Source organism: Heloderma suspectum, chromosome 5 (assembly GCF_057233095.1).
Source record: "Heloderma suspectum isolate Gila_16-S chromosome 5, 16-S_ref, whole genome shotgun sequence".
In the NCBI taxonomy this organism is placed as follows: Eukaryota; Metazoa; Chordata; class Lepidosauria; order Squamata; family Helodermatidae; genus Heloderma; species Heloderma suspectum.
In genome coordinates, this window is record NC_139462.1 from 165,545,015 (window position 1) to 165,569,593 (window position 24,579).

Genomic DNA, 24,579 nt, shown 5'->3' on the forward strand with positions numbered 1-24,579 from the left:
TCTTTGCATATAATAGAATTATACTTTGAGGCATTTGGTGCCATTGTTGTTTGCCCTGGCCTATAAAGTAAGCAAAAAGGATATGAAGTTGCTTGAAAGCAATTAAAATGTCAGTCATTAAAACAAAGATCACATTTATGGAAATTTTAAAGTATCAATGCAAATTAAAGCAATTGTCACTGGCCAAGGAACAGCATTTTATGCTCAGATGCTTCTGGATTATTTTTTTAAAATAAATCAATTATCACTCTTGATTTTCTAGGCAAGTGTACATTGTGTGCTGCTTTTGTGGTGGTCTGCTATCATTGAGGGTTCAAGAACAAAAAAAGTATTCAGGTAACATGCCTGATCTTTAATTTGCAAAGTTGTAGTGCTTATGTCTCTCCCCTTCCGCCTGCCTGCCCCTCTTTCTGCTGAAACAGATAATTTGTTTTGGATGCATCATCTGAATGCCAAATATTCTTGTTATAAAGCAGTGCATAGATACTTGTTTGATGCTTTCATAAAACAAATATTTATTAAAGATACTGTTTTTTGTTTTGCTGTCTGCTTTTACTCATGCTGCCTTGCCCTGCATTAAAAGTATAGGCATGTACTTAGAAAAGCTTACTTTTATTTTGCAGTTTGGGTGCATAAAAGCTGATACTTTTACCAGTATCTACTTGATATAGCTGTCTACAGAAGCACCAAGTATACCAAGTTATTCAGGATAGTTCACGGATGTGGCAAACAACATTTGATTGACTGGCCTTTAAGTAGATATCTCCTCTAGTGCTAAAATCTTTAAATATCAGACTAGTAAGTAACATATCTTAACTTGTGCCCAATGAACTTCCACAGCAAGCAGGTGACATCTGAAGTTAGAAGGACCAGGTCAAATGTGGGCCAGGAGCTTTAGGATCTCCTCTTCCTTACAATAGATCTCATGCAGCAAGGGTGTGAGCAAATGCTACCTGCCCACTCTGTCTTGCCTTGTGGCAGCAGGCAGTGGAGGCAGTGCAGTGGCGGGAGCCTCCACAGTAGTTCAAGTCAGTTTGCTCCAAGATTTCTGTTCAAGTTTCTTTTCATTCTCTCTCCCCCCCCCCCACCCCTCTCTCTGTTGTTTTCTCTGCACTTATCACACTACTGGTAATAAACTGCTGTGGCTGGGTTTGTGCTTAGAAGTCTGAGATCAATTCACTGACTAATATTCATGTTAGAGAAATAAACATGTCTATCGGACAATGAACACATGTCGGAGAATTCAAAGTACAAACCCAACCTCCCCTTATCACATGTTGTATCTTCTTTACAGCTTGAAAACCCTGAGCTTGAGAAATATTAATGTATGCCAAGTGTTCTCTTGTTTTAAATGGGTACTATTGGTGATCAACAGGGTGTGGTTGGTTTTCTAACAATTTTCTGAGACAAGACTGGCATGAGTGGGAAGTACTATCCCGGGAAGTACTAGTTCCCCTCTACTCAGCACTGGTTAGGCCTCATCTGGAGTACCGTGTCCAGTTCTGGGCACCACATTTTAAGAAGGATGCAGACAAACTGGAGAGGGTTCAGAGGAGGGCAACAAAGATGATCAGGGGACTGGAAACAATGCCCTATGAGGAGAGACTGAAAGAACTGGGCATGTTTAGCCTTGAGAAGAGAAGACTGAGGGGAGATATGATAGCGCTCTTTAAGTACTTGAAAGGTGGTCACAGAGAGGAAGGCCAGGATCTCTTCTCGATCATCCCAGAGTGCAGGACACGGAATCATGGGCTCAAGTTACGGGAAGCCAGATTCTGGCTGAACATCAGGAAAAACTTCCTGACTGTTGGAGCAATACGACAATGGAACCAGTTACCTAGGGAGGTAGTGGGCTCTCTCACATTGGAGGCGTTCAGGACGAGGCTGGACAGCCATCTGTCAGGGATGGTCTGACTTGGATTCCTGCATTGAGCAGGGGGTTGGACTCGATGGCCTTGTAGGCCCCTTCCAACCATACTATTCTTTGATTCTATGATTCTTTGAGTGTTTATTACATTGCCTCTTGACCTCACAAGAGGTTCCAGATCTTTAAAATGTCTGGAAGTTGGCAACACTAGAAAAGAGTTATACTACTGTTGCTTCTGCCATGTTCTGGATAGCAGTTCCTGAGGAACATTGAGGTGGCATTCACATGGGCCATGAGGTTCTTCTTATTTTAAGTGGATTACACAGGCCCGAAGCTTACCCACCTGTGGGCATCCATGTATCTGAATAATGAAACTGCCTGTAGTTTTTTTTCCTGCTGATATGGGGCAGAGCGACAAACCTCATAAATGTGGAAGCTACTGCTTCAGTTTTAGCTTCTCTGTTTATGGTGACAACATTTTCTTTGTATAAGAGGGACTGGGGAATAGATCTGATGTGTGAGTCTTCTTTTTATATAGTCTGCTTATTTGGCTATGGTGGGAAAAATACAGTAGATGTGGGAATGACCCTTCATAGCTTGTAAGTGCATTAGTAAGGTAAATTACTGTGATTTGAAATGGGGCTTGTCTGTTTAAGATAATTCTTTTTTTCCCTTTTTTTCCAATTTTTTATTGTGAGTTTTAACAAAACAAAACAAAAACATAACAAAATTTAAAAATTTAAAAATGCAACAGCATATTCTAAAATCCTCAGTTTCAAATATTAGAATATTCAAGAAAGAAAGAAAAAAAGAGAGAGAGAAATAGGTTACACATACACTTCAGTAAAAGCAGACCAAATATCCACATATAAGTCCATCTGCAATTTACGTCCATATACCACTCTTTCAAATGTTGCTAGTGTTGTTAGGTCTTCAGTCCATTGCATTATAGGCGGTGGGCTTTTATCCTTCCAATATTGTAATATCAGACTTTTAGCAACCAAAAGGGTGTGAAAATTCCATTTACGCTGACCATGTGCTACATTCCAAGAAGCTGGTAAGTAATTTAAAAGAACATTTACATCAGTAAATATTAAAGAGCTTTCCAATATAAAATTTATCCATATAACTTCCTCCCAAAAGGAGGCGGCCATTGGGCATTTCCAAAACATATGAATAAGAGAAGCATTGACTGCATTACACCTCCAACAATTAGCCGAATTTGATAAGCCTTTATTAAATAGATGTTGTGGCGTCCAGTAGACCCAAAACAAAAGTTTTTGCTGAATAAGGCATAGCCAAAGATCCATTGAAATGTCTGATACAGATGCCAAGATGACAATCCACTGATTAAACAAAATAGGACATTCCAGTTCCCTGTTCCATTCCTGCTGTAAACCACTTGTATCATATTTATTCATTGATAATAAAGGTTTATAAACATGAATTGTGGGTTGATATATCTGATCAGCTTCAATAGGTATTTCCAATAGCGAAGGAGACTCCGAAGCAGTAAAAGCAGCAGGACTGAATCTAGATACCAACAAATGTTTCAATTGCAAATACTGCCATTCCACTGTAGTAGGCAAATCAAATTGATCTCGCAAAGTTGAAAATAACAAAAACTCATAATCAACCCCCACTAATTGATCCAGAGTAAAGGTCATTTTATCTGTCCAGGTCCGTCATAAAATGTTTTGTTGTTGTTTAAGATAATTCTAAAAAAAAACCCATTCTACTTTGAGGGGGAAAATGCACACCCAAAGCCTGCAAGGTTGAGGTTTGTAGGTGATCAGAGATTTGAACCCAGATTTCTTACATTGGGTTTAGCACTCTAGCCACATAATATGTTATACACAATCACTTAATCTCACTTCATTTTCCCTCACCTGCTTAGTGTCCTCTATTAGTGAAGGGTTTAATTTACTTATTTTTAAATTATTATCTTACTATCCAGTCTAAAGACTGCTGAATTCACACACATGTTCAATCTGCTGATATTTGCTTGTCTAGATTAAATTGCCTGTTGCATTATGGAAAAAGGTAAAGATGTAACTGAGCATATCCTTATTTCCCTGAAGTTGTAAACTGATTCAGCCGAAAACTCTTATGTAAATCTGCTTATCCAAGACATGCACGATACTGGGCAGCAAATCCAATCCATCCCAGAGTTATCCATGATGCATTAAATTACAAAGCGAATTAGCAGGTTAAACATAACCTTTTCATAATGTCGACAAACACATAGGCATCTTGTCCAAGGCAACTGTGTTTCCCTTAGATTTTAACCATCCTCCGAAAACTTGGAAATCAAACCTTGCCAATGTTTTAATGATTGACTGGAAACTGAAGATTTATAAAAATAAAAAAATAAAAAAAGCAAATGTAGGTAAAGAACACTACAGTTCTTGCAATCCAAGGATGTTTTAACTAGGCCAGCTTTTGCAAATTCTTATTAAAGACAAAATAATGCAAATAATATAATCTTTCATGATAGTATATTGAAATCATCTGAAAATTAACACTTAAAGGTTTGGCAGGAATTTTATGCCAGTTATAACACTTCAGAGTTAATTTGCTTCAGCTCCAGTTCTGTGGAGGGAAGTAACAACTCTGAACTTTGTTAATTTATATCCTAAAACTTCAAGTGGTTGACTTATGTTCAAATGTTTAAATGAATCTAAAGGGTTCGTCACTGAAGCTGTCATCACATCAGTATACATGTAAACACCTGCTTTTAAAATATTCTTTATAGGATTATTATATCCAGTGCAAATAATAAAGAACTGAGAGTGTGAATGGCTTAGTTCAGGAGGTAAAAAAAAACATTATCAGCCTCCTGTTCTATGTGACAAGTTTGGAGGATTATTCAGTTGTACAGTTTCAAAGGTAGACTTGCAAGCGTTTTACCTTTTCATTAGTTAGGAATTTGTAATAAAATTAAACTCCCAGTTTTTGTCTGTGTTGTGTTCTGCTTTTTCAGTAGAGTAATGAAAAACTTTAAGGGAAGAAAATCCTTTTAAGTCTTAAAGATTAAGGTTTTTATGCTCTGTCATGTGACCGGCTTTGAAATTCATATGTGGCATATTGTCATGTGCCTTCTGTTTTTAAATAATCTGAATCCATATCTACTCCATAAACAGAAATGCCAACAAATACTGCCCAATATAGAAGCTGATTTTAACCTCCCCATCAGGTGGAAAGGATTGAGGGGGATGGGAGTGGAGGAAACATATTGGTTCTGAAAGGTGTGCCTTGTGAGATCTGGCTGTCACAGAGTGGATCGCATCCATTATCCATTATCCTACAGAGACAGCAGACAGGTCCAACTCGCACTTTGTAAACTATACTCTAGGTGCCAGATAATGGCTGCTGCAGTCACTCAGTGCAATTTAGCCAGAAGTTGGCAATATTAGAAGGGAGAAGGGATTTACACCTCAGCCATATTAATCAGGCTGCAGGCAATAAATATCTTTGTTCCATTGTGGGATTGTGGGTACATGATACAAGCATTTATCTTAGAACTATAGGAAAGGTTGGGAAAACTTTTATCTCCAGTCCATATCTTGAAATGTTAATTACATCATCATGTGCGACTTCCTATATTTGTTGTTGTTGTTCAGTCGTTCAGTCATGTCCGACTCTTCGTGACCCCATGGACCATAGCACGCCAGGCCTTCCTGTCCTGCGCTCTCTCCCGAAGCGTGCTCAAGTTCATATTCATTGCATCGGTGATGCTATCTAGCCATCTCATCCTCTGCCGTCCCCTTCTCCTTTTGCCTTCAGTCTTTCCCAGCATCAGGGTCTTTTCCAGAGAGTTTTCTCTTCGCATTAGGTGGCCAAAATATTTGAGCTTCAGCTTCAGTATCTGTCCTTCCAATGAGCACTCAGGGTTGATTTCCCTTAGGATTGACCGATTTGACCTCCTTGCAGTCCAGGGGACTCGTAAGAGTCTTCTCCAGCACCACAGTTCGAAAGCATCAATTCTTCGGCGCTTAGCCTTCCTTATAGTCCAGCTCTCACAGCCATACATTACTACTGGGAAAACCATAGCTTTGATTATACGAACCTTTGTCGGCAAGGTGATGTCTCTGCTTCTTACTATGCTGTCTAGGTTTGCCATAGCTTTCCTCCCAAGGAGCAAGCGTCTTTTAATTTCATGGCTACAGTCACCGTCTGCGGTGATCTTGGAGCCCAAGAAAGTAAAATCTGTCACTGCTTCCATTTCTTCCCCTTCTATATGCCAGGAAGTGATAGGGCCAGATGCCATGATCTTAGTTTTTTTAATGTTGAGTTTCAAACCAGCTTTTGCACTCTCCTCTTTCACCCTCAACAAGAGGCTCTTTAGATCCTCTTTGCTTTCAGCCATTAGGGTGGTATCGTCTGCATATCGGAGGTTGTTGATAATTCTCCCAGCAATCTTAATTCCGACCTCTGATTCATCCAACCTGGCATTTCTCATGATGTACTCTGCATATAAGTTAAATAAGCAGGGTGACAATATGCAGCCTTGTCGTACTCCTTTCCCAATTTTGAACCACTTGGTTGTTCCATGTCCGGTTCTTACTGTTGCTTCTTGACCCTCGTACAGGTTTCTCAGGAGATGGGTAAGGTGGTCTGGTACTCCCATCTCTTTCAGAATTTGCCACAGTTTGTTGTGATCCACACAATCAAAGGCTTTAGCATAGTCAATGAAGCAGAAATAGACGTTTTTCTGGAATTCTCTGGCTTTCTCCATGATGCAGTGAATGTTGGCGATTTGATCTCTAGTTCCTCTGCCTCTTCAAAACCCAGCTTGTACTTCCGGTAGTTCTCAGTTGGCATACTGCTGAAGCCTAGCTTGTAGGATTTTGAGCATCACCTTGCTGGCATGTGAAATGAGCGCAATTGTACGGTAGTTTGAACACTCTTTGGCGTTGCCCTTCTTTGGAATTGGAATGTAAACTGACCTTTTCCAGTCTTGCGGCCACTGTTGAGTGTTCCAAATGTGTTGACATATTGAATGCAGCACTTTAACAGCATCATCTTTTAGGATTTTAAACAGCTCAGCTGGAATACTGTCATCTCCGCTAGCTTTGTTGTTAGTAATGCTTCCTAAGGCCCACTTGACTTCACTCTCGAGGATGTCCGGCTCAAGTTCAGTGACCGCACTATCATGGCTATCAGGGACATTCAGATCTTTCCTGTATAGTTCTTCTGTGTATTCTTTCCACCTCTTTTTAATCTCATCTGCTTCTGTTAGGTCCCTGCCTTCTTTGTCCTTTATCGTGCCCGTCTTGGCACAAAACGTTCCCTTGAGATCTCCGATTTTCTTGAAGAGATCTCTAGTCTTTCCCATTCTGTTGTTTTCCTCGATTTCTTTGCATTGTTCATTTAAAAAGGCCTTCTTGTCTCTCCTTGCTATTCTCTGGAACTCTGCATTCAGTTGGATATATCTTCCCCTTTCTCCCTTGCTTTTCGCTTCCCTTCTTTCCTCAGCTACTTGTTAATCCTCATCAGACAGCCACTTGGCTTTCTTGCGTTTCTTTTTCTTTGGGATGGATTGAGTTGCTGCCTCCTGAACAATGTTACGGAACTCCGTCCATAGTTCCTCAGGCACTCTTGTCTATCAGGTCTAATCCCTTAAATCTATTCGTCACCTCCACTGTATATTCATAAGGGATATGATTTAGGTCATACCTGACTGGTTTAGTGGTTTTCCCTACGTTCTTCAATTTAAGCCGAAATTTTGCAACAAGAAGCTCATGATCTGAGCCACAGTCAGCTCCAGGTCTTGTTTTGACTGACTATATAGAGTTTCTCCATCTTTGGCTGCAAAGGACATAATCAATCTGATTTCGATATTGACCATCTGGTGATGTCCATGTGTAGAGTCGTCTCTTGTGCTATTGGAAAAGAGTGTTTGCTATGATCAGTGTGTTCTCTTGGCAAAACTCTATTAGCTTTTGTCCTGCTTCATTTTGTACACCAAGGCCATGCCTGCCTGTTATCCCAGTGATTTCTTGACTTCCTACTTTAGCATTCCAATCCCCTATGATGAAGAGGACATCTTTTTTTGGTGTTAGTTCTAGAAGGTGTTGTAGGTCTTCATAGAACCGATCAACCTCAGCTTCTTCGGCCTCAGTGGTTGGGGCATAGACTTGAATTACTGTGATGTTGAATGGTTTGGCTTGGATTCGTACTGAGATCATTCTATCATTTTTAAGATTGTACCACCCTTTTGTTGACTATGAGTGGTACTCCATTTCTTCTAAGGGATTCTTGCCCACAGTAGTAGATATAATGGTCACCTGAATTAAATTCGCCCATGCTTGTCCATTTTAGTTCGCTGATTCCCAAGATGTCGATGTTCAATCTTGCCATCTCATGTTTGACCACCTCCAGCTTACCTTGATTCATTGATCTGACATTCCAGGTTCCTAAACAATATTGTTCTTTACAGCATCGGATTTTCTTTTCACCACCAGACACATCCACAGCTGAGTGTCCTTTCGGGTTTGGCCCAGCCGCTTCACTCTTTCTGGCGCTACTTGGAAATACCCTCTGCTCTTCCCCGGTAGCATATTGGACACCTTCCGACCTGAGGGGCTCATCTTCCGGCGTCATCTCTTTTAGCCTTGTGATACGTTCCATGGGGTTTTCTTGGCAAGAATACTGGAGTGGGTTGCCATTTCCTTCTCCAGTGGACCACATTTTGTCAGAACTCTCTGCCATGACCTGTCCGTCTTGGGTGGCCCTGCATGGCATAGCTTATGGCTTCACTGAGTTACGCCAGCCCCTTCGCCACAAAAAGGCAGTGATCCTATATACTAATAGCAAACTTATTATCCAAGTGTGGATCCTTATGTAGCCAAAACAGCACCAGCCACGCAGAAAAGCGAAGTGTGGCCAGGTATGGGAGACCCCCAAAATTAGCAGGAATGAAGAAAAAAAAAGCACCTTTAGGAGGAAAAAAGTCTTGAGCTGAGTGGGGGACAGGAGTGTGTTTAATGGACACAGAATGCAGGTAACTTTTGGAGGGGGAATGGAATGAGGTATCCTGGAAGAGGGCATAACTGGCTGGAACCCTAAACAGAAGCATTCCATACTGCAATATTTTGTTGCAGATTCCATGTTGTTTCATATCTGCAAGCATGTGAGGTACTGTACCCAGCCCTACTTCCCAACAGCTTGTTTTGCAACTGTCTTCCATTAGACTAAATCACATCACACTGTGATTTGATTTTGTGAGCGTCTTAGCTGTGTGGGATGTTAGACTTGATGGACCTCATCTGTCTTGCCTGTTTTCTGTTAGAATATTGTTAATATTAGAGGTATAGCTTATATTTGTCTCTGCTATTTTTTACCTGTTTTTATAGAGGATGTACTGAGTAAAGATGCTGGGGAGTGTGCAATATGCCTGGAAGAGCTGCAGCAAGGGGATACAATAGCACGATTACCTTGTCTATGCATATATCATAAAGGGTAAGTATGTACAAAACATAATCCAGTACCTGAATGTAGTATTATTGGGCTACATCCATCATCATGTGAGCAGAAGTCCGTTGTGCAACAGGACTTCCCTTACCTTTCCTATCCTTCCCCTGCACCACCCGCATGCCCCCCTAAATCTGCTCAGGAAGCCCCTCCAACCCACCAAGGCAGATTGGGAGGGGGGTGCAGGAAGCAGGAGGAATCTGCTCTGACAGTGGTACCTGTAAATCTAACAGGAGTTGTCAATAAGTCTGCTTTAAAAGAACTGTCAAAACAAACTTTGATAATCGTGATTTTTAAAATCTATCCTGTCAGTATATTTAATGTTCCACGGTGTTTTTTTGTTGTTAATTTGCTTTGGTGGTCTCCTCTGCCTTGATAATGCATAAAACAAACCGCAAGAAGCTGCTGAGGGGCAATAGTTACAATGAAGACTTATTCATGCAAATATTGACCTGCTTCTCACGACATGACAGCCCATCGTGGTTTAATTTACCTTCAAGGAGCTGTGGTGCATTCTGGCTGCCATTATGAATACGCAGCCTCCAACTGGGGGTATACGTGTCATGCAAACCAGGTCGGCGGGGGTTATTTGAAGGCTAAATAATCCTTGCATAACTCTACAACAGACCAGTTAATGGATGGAAAAGTCATTTATTAATGGCAATCCTACTTATTATGATGCTTACATTCTGATAAAAACAGCATTTACTTGGAAATAAATTATTGGTTTCATTGGAGCTGACTCATGAATAACTTGTCTTCGTATTTCAGCCTGAGTAATATTTTTCTTCTCATTCTCATAGATGCATAGATGAATGGTTTGAAGTAAATAGATCTTGTCCAGAGCATCCCTCGGATTAATGGCAGAAGTTCCTGTTTTTGAAGGTGCTGCTACTTTTTCTTACTACTGTTTAATAAGTTAAAGTTAATATTGTCTCACCAGCCTAATCTATAAAGTTGTGTATTCAATTACTGGCTGCAGTAATAAGTTCTAGAGCTCTCCAGTCCATCATTCACTCTTCTTACTGTGATCATGTTGTCCCTTTTCATGAGGGTACATTCACACAATACTTTATTTTGGGTATTGGATGCACTTTTTTAGTGGATTTGATCCTTCCAGACTGAATATGCCAGAGGCTTCAGACCATTGGTCCCATGACTAATGTTGGGGATGAATGCAGGATCACTGACGCAGTCAACCCCTCCCCCCATAGTGGGGAGAACTCATGTTGCGACCTCCCTTCTATTTGTCCTTCCTTCTGCCTTCGTGGGAAATACTGGAGGCTTTGGTTCCCCATTGCACTGTATGTGGCATTAGAGCAGCTTATTTGTGTAAATAAGTGGGTGGGAGATGTATTGGGGGATGCCAAGGAGAAAGTAATTCCTTCTCAACATCTCTGGTAAGCTGCTATTAGACATTAAATGCAAGAGAGAGGTTTTGTCAGTACTGGTCAGTGCTTATGGCTGCCTGCACACATAATGGCAATTATTTTTAAATCACAGAATGATGTTGTGTTCAGAGAGAGAGGCACAATTTCCTTCCTGAAACAAGACTGCTATGATTTACAGAACATATTCTGCTTCTAAGAAATATAATTTTCTTCTCTGTGAATTTCTTTGTAGTCTCTTACACTGATCATCAAATGTAAAGGATTTGGAGTTCCATCTTCAGAAGCTAATATGAGAGTGGACCTGTGTTCATTTTGGACTGGGAGAGATAAGAGATGGAACATGGGATGGGACAAATGATGCAAAGTTGGGAGCTCAGTGTACCAACCACTCACCTGAAGGAGACACAGGGATTCTGAAAATGCTGCACATCCTGGAAAATCCTCTTCCCACAGACTTTATGGAATCTATTTTGTATCTACAGGCCAAAGTTACTAACTTTCAGTTTAATTTTTTTAAAGCTGTGTACAGAAGCAGGATGTTCTCACTTCGTTCCTTGACTGGAAGCTGTACGCTCTAGTTCACTCTGGGACATTATACAAGGAAGATGCCATTCTTGGGTTGGAATCCTCTGTGGGTTGCGGGGGATACAGGCAAACTATGAAGTACGTCAAACATTGTGAACTTACTCCTGAAATTCCCCAGTCTATACACATTTTTTCTGTGAAAGAATGCAACATTCCTTGATTTAGGAAATTTTTCTAAGTGAAGCTTTGTCAGAGTGCAGCCCAAAGAGCAAAACATAATCAAAGCTGATTGTTAATTTACATTGTTGATCAGGCTATAGAGTTATTGAAATCCACATACTGTGTTCATTTCTGTATAAGTATACTAAAATTCACTTTTACTGCTTGTGGGTATCAATGCAGCAACATTCTTTTAAAAAGAGCATAATCTAGCAGCTATGCAATATATTTTTTAAAAAATATATAGGGAAATGAGAATTACCATCTCTCAAAGTGCTGCCAGTTAAGGTAATTTAACGGGTATTTTTTAAATATTTCAGGTAGTTATTTTCTTGTACTAAGTCAACCTCCAGACTGCCCAACTCTAGCTGAGTAGTCACAAAGGCAGGCAAAGTGGGACGTTTCAGGGGGATGGGACCTGGACTGACTTCTTGTGTGCTTTTGTTTTTTATTGAAGGTTGTCTCAATGGCAGGTCATAGCAGATCATAGTACTTTGCATCCATGCCATTGGTCAGACTTTTGATGGTGGCTATAATTCTATTCCCAGTTGTTCATGCTTCATCTCATTGATATAAATGGGTTAAAGCATACATAACTGTAGGCATAAGGTTGAAGGAAGCACCTATATTCTTAAACCAATAATATTTTACTACACAACTGTGGCTTACCATAAATTGTAAAATGAGTTGTCTGGGGTAGGGTAGAGAATAGGCTCACTAAGTAAAATTGTGAGTTATTAATAATATATTTGTTTCCACACAAAAAGGGGGACCTGTTATGGAAGCTATTAAAGTATCTTGCGGTTTGTAATTAGATGAAAAAGTGTTGAATAAAGGTGATGGAAACTTTTAACATGTTTAATTAGCAAAAATGTGTATCACATCATTTCATTATTCTTAAGGATTTAATTCTGCTTCCCTTGAGACCATTTTTCTAAAAACAAAAACAAATCTTATTTGTAAAAATGCAAGTGTACAACTGCTGCTATTAGCTTATACATAAATGCATATGTGTGTGCACACTTGATACCTTGCTACTTAGCCACCTCTCAGAAGCCACAAACCCAACCGTACAATCCACTGATAATGTCTTATTTAGTGTAGATACATACTCTGTGGTAGCCAGCAGTCACTGCTGACTTCAGGAAAAGGAGAAGTAGACAGTTGCTGTATTATTAGGATCATACTCAACAAGCGGTAATGGACAGAACTAGACATTTGGCAAACAAAGAATTTTCAATCCTGTGTTTGTTTGCAGTGTGTGGAACAGAGGCAGGATGGGGATTTGCAAAGGAGGAACCATGAACAGGAGAAGAGTGCTTGACTCTTTTTCCCCTGAAAATCCTGGGGGTGGGGGATGACAAGTTTTTTTCCATGACTTAAAAATTTGTAGAAATCTACTTCTCTCCTCCCCCTTTAAAGCCCTTTTTGTTGGGGAAATCTGGTCTCAGCATCAAGCTCAAGGAAAACCAGCCAGAGAACACTGCAAGAGAAAAGCAGTAGATGAGGAAGGGTTAATTACCCCTCCTTCTGCTATGTCTGCCCTGCAAATGTCTCCCTCACCCCATTTTACACATTGGAAGCATCTGTGTTTTCTGCCAAAAACTTCCTTCTGTCATTTGAAAGGAAGCATTACAGTAGTTTCTGATATGTTTGTAATATTTTAGAGAGAGGAAAAGAATAAAGCATGGTGTGAAGTTTTATTAGCCTGTAGGCAGCTGCAGCAGCAGATTACTCTCTTTCCCTACTCTTTCAAATTCTCTTTATCTTCTGACAGTAAAGCCTTGCATTAACATTGGCTTTAAATTTCTCAGCTGTAGCCTGGAATAGCACTGCATCATACTATTCAGGGACATTCACCCCTTTAACTTAAATCAGAGCCTCAGCTTCAGTGGCTGGGATTCAATGATTTTTCAAGGAGCAGTAGTGCTGGAATCAGATGCTGAGGTTGGGACAATCTAAGGCAGGAGTGGGGAACCTTTGTTTTGCCCTGAGGGCTGCATTAGCACCTGGCAGCATGTCAGAGGCCATGTGCCAGCAGCAGGTGCAATCACAGCCCCAAGTGGGCAGGGTCACTCCTACCCTCTCACACACACCTACCATTCATACACATGCACATCATATACACACAAACACATGCACCCCATTCATACGTGCATCCCCCCTCCTATTCTTATACATGCCTCCCTCTACATGGGGAAAAGGGTCAGCCCCTTTGTCCATTCACAGAGAGGCATTAAAGTACTCTGTCCACGGAGAAAGAAGCTGGGTCTGTTCCTCTGTGTCTACATGGTTCTGTTTTCTCTGTGCACAGAGAAACAGGCCACCCTGTTCTCTGTGCATAGAGAAAACAGTGACGTGGACATGGAGGAAGAGCCCTGATGTTTCTCCATCTGCAGTTTGGAGGGGGACGGGGAGGGGCTCAGCAGGCCAGATGAGGGAGGCTTCGTGGGACAAATCTGGCCGATAGGCCAGAGGTTCCCCATTCCTGATCTCAGCAAACCAGTACTTCAAAAAGTAAATGTTCTTGCAACCTACGCTAACTTCTCATGCTTCACCTTTTCCAAAGTCCTATTCATACATTTTACATAAATGCCTAAAAATGTAAGGTGACATTCATGTATCATACAGGAGCTCTTAAGAGAGATAGCGTGTATAAATATATCTAACAATACATTGTGAAACCTTGGGGTTGGATGCCATATAATGGCCCTGAAATATAAGTCTTTACACTATAGGGACTTTTCAGACATGTCTTTTTACTTATATCCATCAATTCAAAGTCCTCCAAGGAATTGGAGGATGCTCCCTTGTTCATTTCAGTTATCAGAAGCTTTTATTCCATTCAGTTCAATCTCCTAGCAAAAACAGATGGATCCAGTAAAGAATGTTTATATTGCTTGCTTGCTCTAATACACTTTTAAAAATCCAGAAACATATATCTGCTGTCCTTCTCCCACCAGCCCCGAAGCCCTGTAATGTGTTTATTTGGCTGTTTTTGAGCCAGAGTGGGGTTTTCCTGACATGATACCGCATTTTGCTTTGTGATACAGACATGCTGGTATGGAAAGTCCCCACTTCACCATTGCCAATGAGTGCTGATCTTCTTGATAGCATAATTTGCTATTCATACTTCTTTGTCTCAGACTTTAAGCTTCACATCTTTCCTCTTTACTTCCTCCTCCTAAGCCAGCACACGCTACAGTCTGAGCCTTATTCTACTCTGCCTCTTTTAGTTGAGCAACACTCTTAATGACCTCAGTTAGCAGTTCATTCCACAGACTCCTCCAGAGGAGGAGCCTTTTCTATCATTTTTGCAGTAACCACTTCCTTGTATCCAATAGGGGTAGCTATCCTCGGATGGCTCTGACTTTCTGATCCAGCCCTGCGCAACAAAACTCAGAAGCTCAAAACTGTAGCCTGATTCTTTATTAAGTACAGTATCTGCACTGTGTTCTGTTGGATATAGTAAAAAGACAGAAGTGCATTGTTCTAAATTAGCTCCATGATGAGGTCAAATTGTGGTTGCAGTCCAGAAACGGACCAATAAATGTTGTTATTCTTAGAAAATTCTGAGGATGTTGGAAGGCGTTTTCTAGAGAGGACCTTGGTATGTTTAGTGCAGGGGTGGGAAACCTTTTAGAAGTTGAGAGCCACATTCCCCTGTTGGAAAGTGGTCAAGGACCACATACAGGCAGTGGATGAGGCCATATGCAAAAGGAGGGGTCACCTATTTTGTCTTTCTGCCACCCCTTCTCTTTTGCTCCCTCTCCCCCACCCCTTCTCCTTCCCCCTCCTCCCCTTCATCATCAGTCTATTTGCACCATTTTGGTTCTGGAATGTCCCTACGATAATCGAAAATAATTTTTTTAAAAGATGGCCCTCCCTTCTAATAAGTGGTGGTTTTCTTTCTTAAATTAAGTTACAGCGTACATCAGAGATACAGAATCTTAGGCCCAGTGGTTCTGAGATGGCCCCACCTCCTGGCCCTGCCCCACCCCCTTTCTTCCACCCACCAATGGCTTCCCAGCTTTTGTGCAGTTTTTCCCCCATTCTAAAAGGTTGAAATGCCACTAGTAAAGCTTGGGGACTGGCAGTAAGAGCCTCAGGCTAAAATATGGTGGTATTTTTGGTATTTTGGCCCTGCCTCTTTTGCTGTTAGCCCCACCCACCACTGGAATGTGGTCCCTGAAAGCTTCTCTGAAATAGAATTCAGCTCTCAGACTGAAAGAGTTTCTTTTCCCCTGGTGTATATCCCTCAATATCTTAAAAGGCATTGATATTGAAGTTTTAATAATGTGAAAATGCATTTAGATCTGTAGATTAAGTGGTCAAAAAGTGCCACTCCACGTTTTGGTGGATGGCCCTAAATGCATTTGCAAGAGCTATACAGTTAATCCTTGTTGAATCCTTAAACCAGTCTTCACTTGTCAAAACCTTTCCCCTATCTCTTTAAGTGTTGGCAGTGGCAAAGAATTGTTCATGCAAGCTGCAAAGGTGGTTCCTAGACAAATGGTTTGGTGTACAGTTTTCAAACTTCAAACCACCAGGGAATCCTTTCCATGTTGACATATCTGCCAAGGAGCCACTGTGTGTTGCAGAAGTTTCTAGGGAGTGTTCCCTCAGTTCACATAGGCCCCTGACCAGTCCTGTTGGGCCTCACCATGGTTTTGCATGAACTGAAGGTGCACGCTATCCCCAGAACTTCCCTACAGCGATGTTTTGCAGGGCAGGGTTCGTAGTGGCGGGCAAGCTGTCTTAACAGGAAACTTGTCTGTCCTTTCTGACCTTCTCATTGTGGAATCCCTGATAGACTTCCAAGGATTTCCTGAAACATAGGGGCTGTTTGCACATAACAGCGAGCCTCTTCCACTTTGCAGCAACAACCTATGAACGCCCCATTGTTAGAGTGATGTCCAAACCTGGACACTTGGGTCATTCATGGGTTAAACAACCTAAAGTTAACCTAAGAACAAACCCCTGTGCATGCCTGCAAATCGTGGGTTAAGTAACCTATAATTTGCTGCCAAATGCTGCTGTAATGTGCGAACCAGGTCATAATGTGGAAACCTCTCGTCTAGTGTATGTGCTTATCAAAATGAGGCTGATATGTTTATTTTGTTTTAGCAAGTAGGATTTCCACCCCGACTGGCCTTGAGAAGATATCTGAATAATTTGAGGAATGGGGAGGGGGAGCTAAGATATTAGAGGGCACATTTGAATGAAGCTAAGTTGCCAACTCTGCCTTTTTAACAAACGATGATTCAGGACGAACTGTAATGACCAAGATGTGAGCTCTTCAGACCCTCAGATGCCCCTCTGAAGGGCCCACTGTAAATCACCTGTTCAAACTGGTCGTTTCCACACCATGTTAGATGGAACTCTTGAGCATGAAACAGCTTACCAAGAAATGCTGTAACCTTTGGTAGTGGCCATGGGCGAGAAGTCTTCCTTCATTACCCTGCTGATAAAGAATGTAATTAGTGACGTCTAATGTAAACTTATTTGTAATTTTTTAAAAATTGAGCTGTATTATTGAGAAAATGGCTTGAGGATTTTTTTTTAAAAGGTACATCTTGTACTTGTTCTGCCTGTATACAATCATATGATTTTTTTACTGATCTAGGTTGTATGTTTTAACATTCCATTTGTGTAAAATATGTACAATGATGTGTTAATAAACCTTTTGAAGCACACTTTCCATCATGACTGGTGTCTTCTGAGCTTTTAAAAACTTGACAGAAAAGTGTACTCAGTCAAAACTCTGGCTTATAACCGCATCAATATAATGAGGTGCCTTTTCTCTTGGTGCTTATGGGTTTTCATGGTGTTAGAAAGCATTTCAATGAAGGATATTTGTCTGATGTATCACTAGATGTGCACTGCTTCGGTCTTATGATTATCCCTCTTCTCATGCCACTGTGGCACAGTGGCTAACGGTGCAATCCTATGCATGTTTAGACAGAAAAAAGTTCTACAGTTCCCAGCATTCCCCAGCCAGCCATGCTTAGTTGTAACTATCAACATGTGCTGTCAGGATCAGGCATTCAAATCCTCCCTTCACACCAAAAGCCAGCAGGGCCGGTAACATTTGTGGTGAGCCCATAGTTCAGAGGTAGAGTACATGTTCAACAGTGTAATCCTATGCATGTTTGCTCAGCAGTAAGTCCCACTGTGATCAATGGAGTTTAGTCCCTGGTAAGTGTGTTCAGGATTGCAGCCTAATCCTGGATTAGGGCCATAGATTCAATTGCCAGCACCCTTGATGCTTAAAAAATCTCAAGTAATACAGCAGGGGGAGCAACTGGAGAGCAGCTGCCAGTTAGAACTGACAATGCTGAGCTACCTGTTCCAATGGTCAGACTCTATATAAGGCAGCTATGTCCATATTCTTGCTATCTTCAATTTGTTCTAGCAAAGTCAAGATTGTAAACCCGACTCAGCAGTTTTTCCAAAGCCTTTCTCTTTCCCAGTTTGCTGACCTTGACAATAGAGCCAGGGTCAGCAAGTTAAGGAGGCAAAGCAGTGTGATCACACAAGAAGAGAATCAAACTGGAGCTTGGGGGTGGGGGTGGGGAGAGATTAAAATCTGGATGGGGATTAGTGATTTATGTTATATGATCTCCAGTAAAATTGCATCATCTGTGCCTCTGATGCTCTCCTCTCCTATTGTTTGTCTAAACAGAGTTTTCTTAGCCTTCAGCATGAACAGGACTCTCTTTCTCTGTGTACATTTGTTAAATTTGATGGTGTTACACACATGCCTGAAAACGTCCAGTTTCACCACTTGAATGAAGGTAATATGACAACTGCCTCAGTGCAACTTGGTGGAATTAGAAATGAGTTTTTACAACATCATTGAGGTAAAGCAAACCTTTTTCATAGCTTGACAGGTTGCAGTTTTTTGTTTTTTGTTTAATTTTGAAGTTCAGCTTTAAAACATGTGGAACCCTCCTTCCCCGACTCGCACCTTTTTAAAGGATGCTGCAAAAAACGTGATTGAAATGCAGGATCTTTCATAATTAACTGTCTCTGACATTGTGTGGACTGAATTCACACTCAGATCTTCAGAAAGGAAAGTTGTTAATTGGACTGGAACTTCTTCCCGTCTTTGGCGACAACTTGCTTCCAATGGCAGCCAATATGGGAGGTCTCTGTGGCCAGTGGTTCCCTGTCGGTGATGAGTGCAGTGAAACCCAAAGCTCGCTGTGGGCGCCCTTAGTGATCAAAATAGCCACATTTTGACTTTGCAGTAGGAAGTCAGATGGAAATTATTCCCGTCTAGTAGGTGCAGAAGTTCATGTGTGGAATTTAAATGAGCACCTGTTGGCTCCGTTCGCAGCCCGACTCCATCTCAGTGCTCTGTATCGGCTCTCCCTTCAATTACTGCGGTTGTGCTTCATTGGCCTTGAGTTAATGTAGTGTACGTGCCTGCACCAGGCTTGCTTGGGTAAGACATCCCTAATTCCAGTGATGGAACGTGGCTTGTGGGCTGCAGGGAATGGGAAGGCTGCTTTGTCTGGGCTTCCAACCAGGACCAGATTAATCATTATGCTAAGGGCGGACCAGCAAAGGAGCTTCTTCCATTTCAGTGCTAGGAAACGAAAGCACAACAAGCTGTCCTTCTCAGCATGATGTGGCATAGTGGAACCCTGTGTCAGTATCACACCAGTTTGTGTGCAAGCTGTGCCCTGCCCCACCCAGCCTGCTGTGCAGTTTAGTGGTAGGTCAGCTCAGGCTGAGAGAGGGTGCAAAGCGAACCACCAGCATTGGATACACATCAATCCCTGAATCAATGATGCAGTTAGGTCATTTTAGACCCTGGACTTAATGGTGGGGGGGGGCTTTAGATGACCATGTGTGTTGTTTCAGTTGTGGACTACACAATAGTTCTCTTTTTCCCACCTCCTCACACCACCACCATCCCGTGTTCTACAAGTGCTTCTCCTTTCCTGATGTTAGAACAGCAACCTCTTTGCCAACTCTGATTTTTTTTAAAGAAATACTCTGAGCATGTGCAGTCTTGCATTTTAAGTGTAAATTTTAAATGATGCACTAAAATCATAGCACAATCATGACTACAGGAATAAAATGGAGTTTTCTTCCACTGCCCTGATGCTAAGCCCATTTACTTGGAAATAAGCCCCATTTGGTCATAGAAAAGGATAATATATGTTTCAAGAAAACATAATAATATGAGCATCTGTAACTATGTACATGCCCAGCCAGTGCCCCACCCCGGACTATACAATGTTTTTAAAAATAAGGAGAAAGGATGCTGCAGTGACAAAGATCAGCCCACGAACCCATCACCTGTCATTCTCTGGATGGTCATTTGGGCCCCCTCTGGGCCAAGATCAGCCCCGAGGTCCAGTCCTACCTGCACCACCGCCCTGAATAAGAGTTGATGCAGGTATACCCTCAGTAAACTTTGCCATGTGACACCAAATCACTCCAAACAGCTTCCAGATTGCCATTTCATAAAAATGAATGTCCCCCGGAATGTCTATGGCATGTAACACCACAAGATCCCCAGCCTTCACTGTCCATGCAGATCAGCCTGGAAAAACAACCGTCCCCTGCTTGCAGACTCAGAATTGCCCTGAATAAGAATGACTATACTTTAATTTGTAAACTCACATCCAAAGGCTGGACAAAAAACATCCTTCCACGACTTGGTAAGTCCCTGGCCAGTGACAATGGTGGGGTGGTTAAGAGCATGTTGAAGAGGATTCAGACCTGCTGTTAAGTGGTTCAAAATATGTTCTAATCTTTCTGCCTGTTATCTAGCACTGTGCATCAAAATACCAAACATGGCTATATTTAGTTTTGAGCTGAGAGCAGCGGCTTCAGGCTTGCCTTTGCACGAAGCTGCGCAAAGCCTCAGAAAGTTCCGGCCTTTGCTGATCTGTGGTCTTGGCTTCCCTGCTTTCAGCGCTTATGCAGAAGAGGCAGAGTTCTGACAAACCAGAACAGCTAGCTCCAGAGAGAGATCTTGGAGAAGCATTGATGCAATGAATGTTTTCATTCCCTTTTGAACAAAGCAACTGGGGTCTTCCTCCCAGTGACAACTGGAGTGTTGCTTGCTTCTGTGCCCTTTCATTCCGCTGCAAGTATGGCAGGACTGATTTCTGTTTTGGAAATGTGCCCAAGGGAAGCTCTAGTCAAATGCTCCGTCTCTTCTGTTTCTTTTGAAGTCCATTTCCTTCCCTTGCTGTTCCCAGTGAGATTTGGATCTCTTCACCTTCTGGCTAGCCCTGGATCTGCATGCTGTGGTTTTTTGGCTATGTCAACTGGATTTCTGGATTTCACATTATATTTCAAAATGACTGCCCCTGCCACCCAGGTCAAACCCAAATGTATCACCATTAACGTCATTGCTTCGTTCCCAGCAAGAGCAAGCAACTTAAGAGCGCAATGAATAATTGTATGCGGGTCTTGATGTTTCCTGCCAAGGCAAGGCTTTCAGTCTGCCTGTGGGGTAGGTGTTGAGCACTCCTGCCTCCTGGCACTTGGAGAATCTCTCGCAGGCAATGCCACTGAGGCCCTGTTGCTGGGGTTTGGCTATGGGGCTTGCATAAGGCTCTTTGCTTACTGGCAAATAGGATACAGGCACAGTTTCAGAGGAAATCTGGGGTGTGATGATTATATCCTGTCTTTTCACCACAGACCTCAAGACAGCATGTATTGTGTGTCACACATTTGATCCTTACAACAACCCAGTGAGGTAGATTAGGCTGAGAGAATGACCCTGTTTGGATGTAATCCACGAATTGCAGGGTTCGTGCATATAGCACACAAGCCATTTCCAGTTTCCGGGTTTTTCTGTGATACTGGAACCTGAGCACTTGAGGTTATTTGTGGGTTAAACAACCCCATGTTAACCCAAGAACAAACCATGGGCATCCCTGCAATTTGAGGATTAATTAACCTATGAATTGCTGCTGAATTCTGCCTGAACAGGGTTATAGTGACTGGCCCAAGATCATCCAGTGAGCGTCATGACTGAATGGGGATTTGGACCCTGGTCTCCTAGTCCCACACTCTAACTTAGCTTGCTGGGAATTATAGGAGTTGAAGTCCAAGACATCTGCAGTGTACTAGATTGGAGAAGGTTACTCTAACTCATTAGACCACACTGGCTGTGTACTATGTGTGGACATCACATTTTCATCCTCTGTATCCACAGTGCCTAGCCAAATGCAAAAGGTGACCCTTTGAAACTCCCTGTGTCCTTTGAATACTTTGTTATAGTTCCATTTTTATTGCTTTAGCTCATACAAAAGACCAAGAAAAAGTCAGAATCACTATCAAACAATAGATACTTTTAAGTACATTCAGATGTCTGTAACACAATCCGTAGCATTCCGCTTCATAAAATTCACTTGTCACTTGGTGAACACCAATAAGGATGTGGCAATTTACCTAATTATTCTTAAAATAGTTTTAGGACACACACACACACACCTATCTTTTGAAAGATAGATCAGTGATATCTATCTTCCAACATCAGTAAAATATTTTTCTCCTGCTGCCTGCAACACTAGGCAGTAGCAAAAGTGTGAATGTCTTTGGGCGGCCTCCCCTGTAACACAGCAAACCGAAGTCTGGCAAGAATAAGTTCCCTGCTCCAATTATATTATCAATTTTAAATAAATAATCCTCCAGCCTAATTTATACTGTACTTCAACACATTTTACCCAGGAGAATCCTTTAGAGAGCTTCAGTTATTGGGCAGTATAGAAATGTAATTAATTAATCAATGTACAGATTTGGGGTTGTATTCAGTGGTGGCTTCGCCTTAGCAGAACGTGCTTCCTCTCCTGCAAGTCGAGGTGCCTGATTTGGGGTTCTATTCAGTGGTGGCTTCACCTTAGCAAAAAATGCTTCCCGTCCTGCAAGTCGAGGCACCTGATTTTCTCCGATTCCCCCCACCCCCTACTGTGGCCTTCTGCGGCATATCCTGTTAGCGTCCTCATGAGATAGAGGCAGATCCCCACCCCACCCCTTAAGTTAGGACAGCAAGCTCTCCTGTTCCTCAGACGGTGAGCAAGCTATCACTTTTCCCTTTGCCCCTGCTGTAAAACTTCAAAAGCCAAATCAAAATACAGACAAGACACTTCAGTTCCACGGCTTTTAATCCACTTAATTCAGTGGGTCATTCAGATGCTAATTGTCAGTGATCCACAATCTACAAAGGAAATACCTTCAGGAAGTTCAAAGGAAAAACTACAGAAGTTGTCCACCATCTGAGGAACAGGTGAGCTTGCTGTCCTAACTTAAGGGGTGAGGGTGGGGATCTGCCTCTATCTCACAAGCACTCTAAACACAGCCGTTCCTCCAGGCCAATCAGGCAGATTGCCTAAGCTCTGCCCCTGCCATTTCTCTCTTGTCGCTCCATCTGTGTGTAGCGTCTAAGAATTCAGGCTCTGCCAGCCCCCCTTCTCCCTGTTTGCTATCTCTCACAGGGATGGGAGAAGAGGGGTCCTCTCCATCCAGCTGTGCCTTTGAAGCTTGAGGAGTAGGCCTATCCATCTCTGTCCAGGCCTGGGAAATTTCCTTCCCCACGCTTTGCGGTTCCTCTTCAGACTCCAAGCTACTCTGCCAATTGTTGTGCACAGGGGCAACTCTGACATAAGTGTGCATTTCAAAGCATATGTCAAACCCTGTTTTCTTTATTCTACAAATGTAATTGATTAAATAAATATGGACTGCTTACCCCTGGGGTTTAACAAAATAACAGCTGCCTCATTCTAATTTATTTTTGGTTGTTAAATCTTGCTGGGTCCAGCATTGATGCCTGGCTCAAGGTAAAGCTTCGAATATCACATGCCAATGAAAAGACACGCTAATGCTGGCAGGAGGCTATTGCATGATTGCATTCTTTGCTTCAGTGTCCTGAGATCATATTCCCTTGGCTCAGGATATTTTGGCCTCTCAGTTTACAGAAGTTTTCCTCTATAGAAAAGGATCACACTTATGAAATAAAAAGGTCATCGTAACATTCTCCACTGCAGTGAAGTTTGAGGATAGGCTTGCTTTGCTTCTCTCTCAAGCATGATGTGAATTTCATTTGTCTGTTCTTGGCTGATGGTGCTGAAGTTCAGATCAACTTGCAAAGTGCAACATGCTTTTTCTTGGATTGCGGCCCACCACTCGGCTCCAAATGGATCAATGTCTGGGCCTTGGTCTGTTTCTTGCAAAGGGAGCTAAGCCATCCCCTGGGGCAGTTTCATCTTTTTGGCTTGGCATTTTAAGGATCCAGGTGTGACAGCACAATTTATGAATCTGAATCAATTGAGAGTATTCTAACTGAGCTAACACTGATGCCAAGGAAAAGTGGTACCCAGAGGAGAACACATGCAAAGCACTCCACACGGAACTTCGAACCCATCCAAAGGCAATCCAGTTTCCACAGTGCTTTTTTCTGGTAGAACTCACAGGGACTGATTTCTGGCACCTTTTATTCTATTTTATATATACGGTGTTTCTCCACTATTTTAATGCTCTTCATTACAATTTAATCGCCATCTACTCCCAAGGAAGCACAATCCAAGAGTTCCAGTACCTTTTTCTCCAGAAAAAGCACTAAGTTTTCATATACGAACACATGAAGCTGTCATATGATGTGTCAGACTTTGATCCATGTAGTCTGGCATTGTCTACTTTGACTGACAGTGGTTGCTTCAAGGATTTGGGCAAATGTTTTCCCCAGCCTTTCTACTGAAGATTTTTTGAACTGGAGATACTGGGGATTGAACACAGAACCTTGGATTCATACATTAGAGCAGGGTGCGAAACCTTTTTTCTGTTGAGGGCTGCATTTCCTCAGGGGTAATCTGTCAGGGGCTGCATGCTGATGGTGGGTTGGGCTGGAGTCAGCAGTGGGGAGGGCCAGAGCCAAAAGTGCATGGAGCCGTCCCCTTTTCTTTCACTGTCTCTGCCACCCCCTTCTCTCTCTCTCTCTCTCTCTCCCCCACCCCTTTACACACACACACTGTCTTTCTTACACTCCTTCTCTCTCTCTCTCTCTCTCTCTCTCTGCCACCCCGCTCTCTCTGTGCTACCTCATTTACTTCCTCTATTTGTGTCACCCCCTCT

At 42.1% G+C, this 24,579-nt stretch overlaps 1 protein-coding gene across 1 annotated transcript in view; it reads left to right on the forward strand.

Moving 5' to 3' along the window:
- The window catches only part of ZNRF2 (zinc and ring finger 2), an 83,245-nt gene extending 66,072 nt beyond the window's left edge, over positions 1 to 17,173 (forward strand). The window contains exons 3-5 of the mRNA XM_084858213.1: positions 9,226 to 9,331; positions 10,147 to 10,228; positions 10,967 to 17,173. Coding sequence (XP_084714339.1) covers positions 9,226 to 9,331; positions 10,147 to 10,204 — 164 coding nt within the window. The 3' untranslated portion in view covers positions 10,205 to 10,228; positions 10,967 to 17,173. The remainder of the gene's footprint in view (positions 1 to 9,225; positions 9,332 to 10,146; positions 10,229 to 10,966) is intronic.
- The last annotated feature ends 7,406 nt before the right edge of the window (positions 17,174 to 24,579 follow it).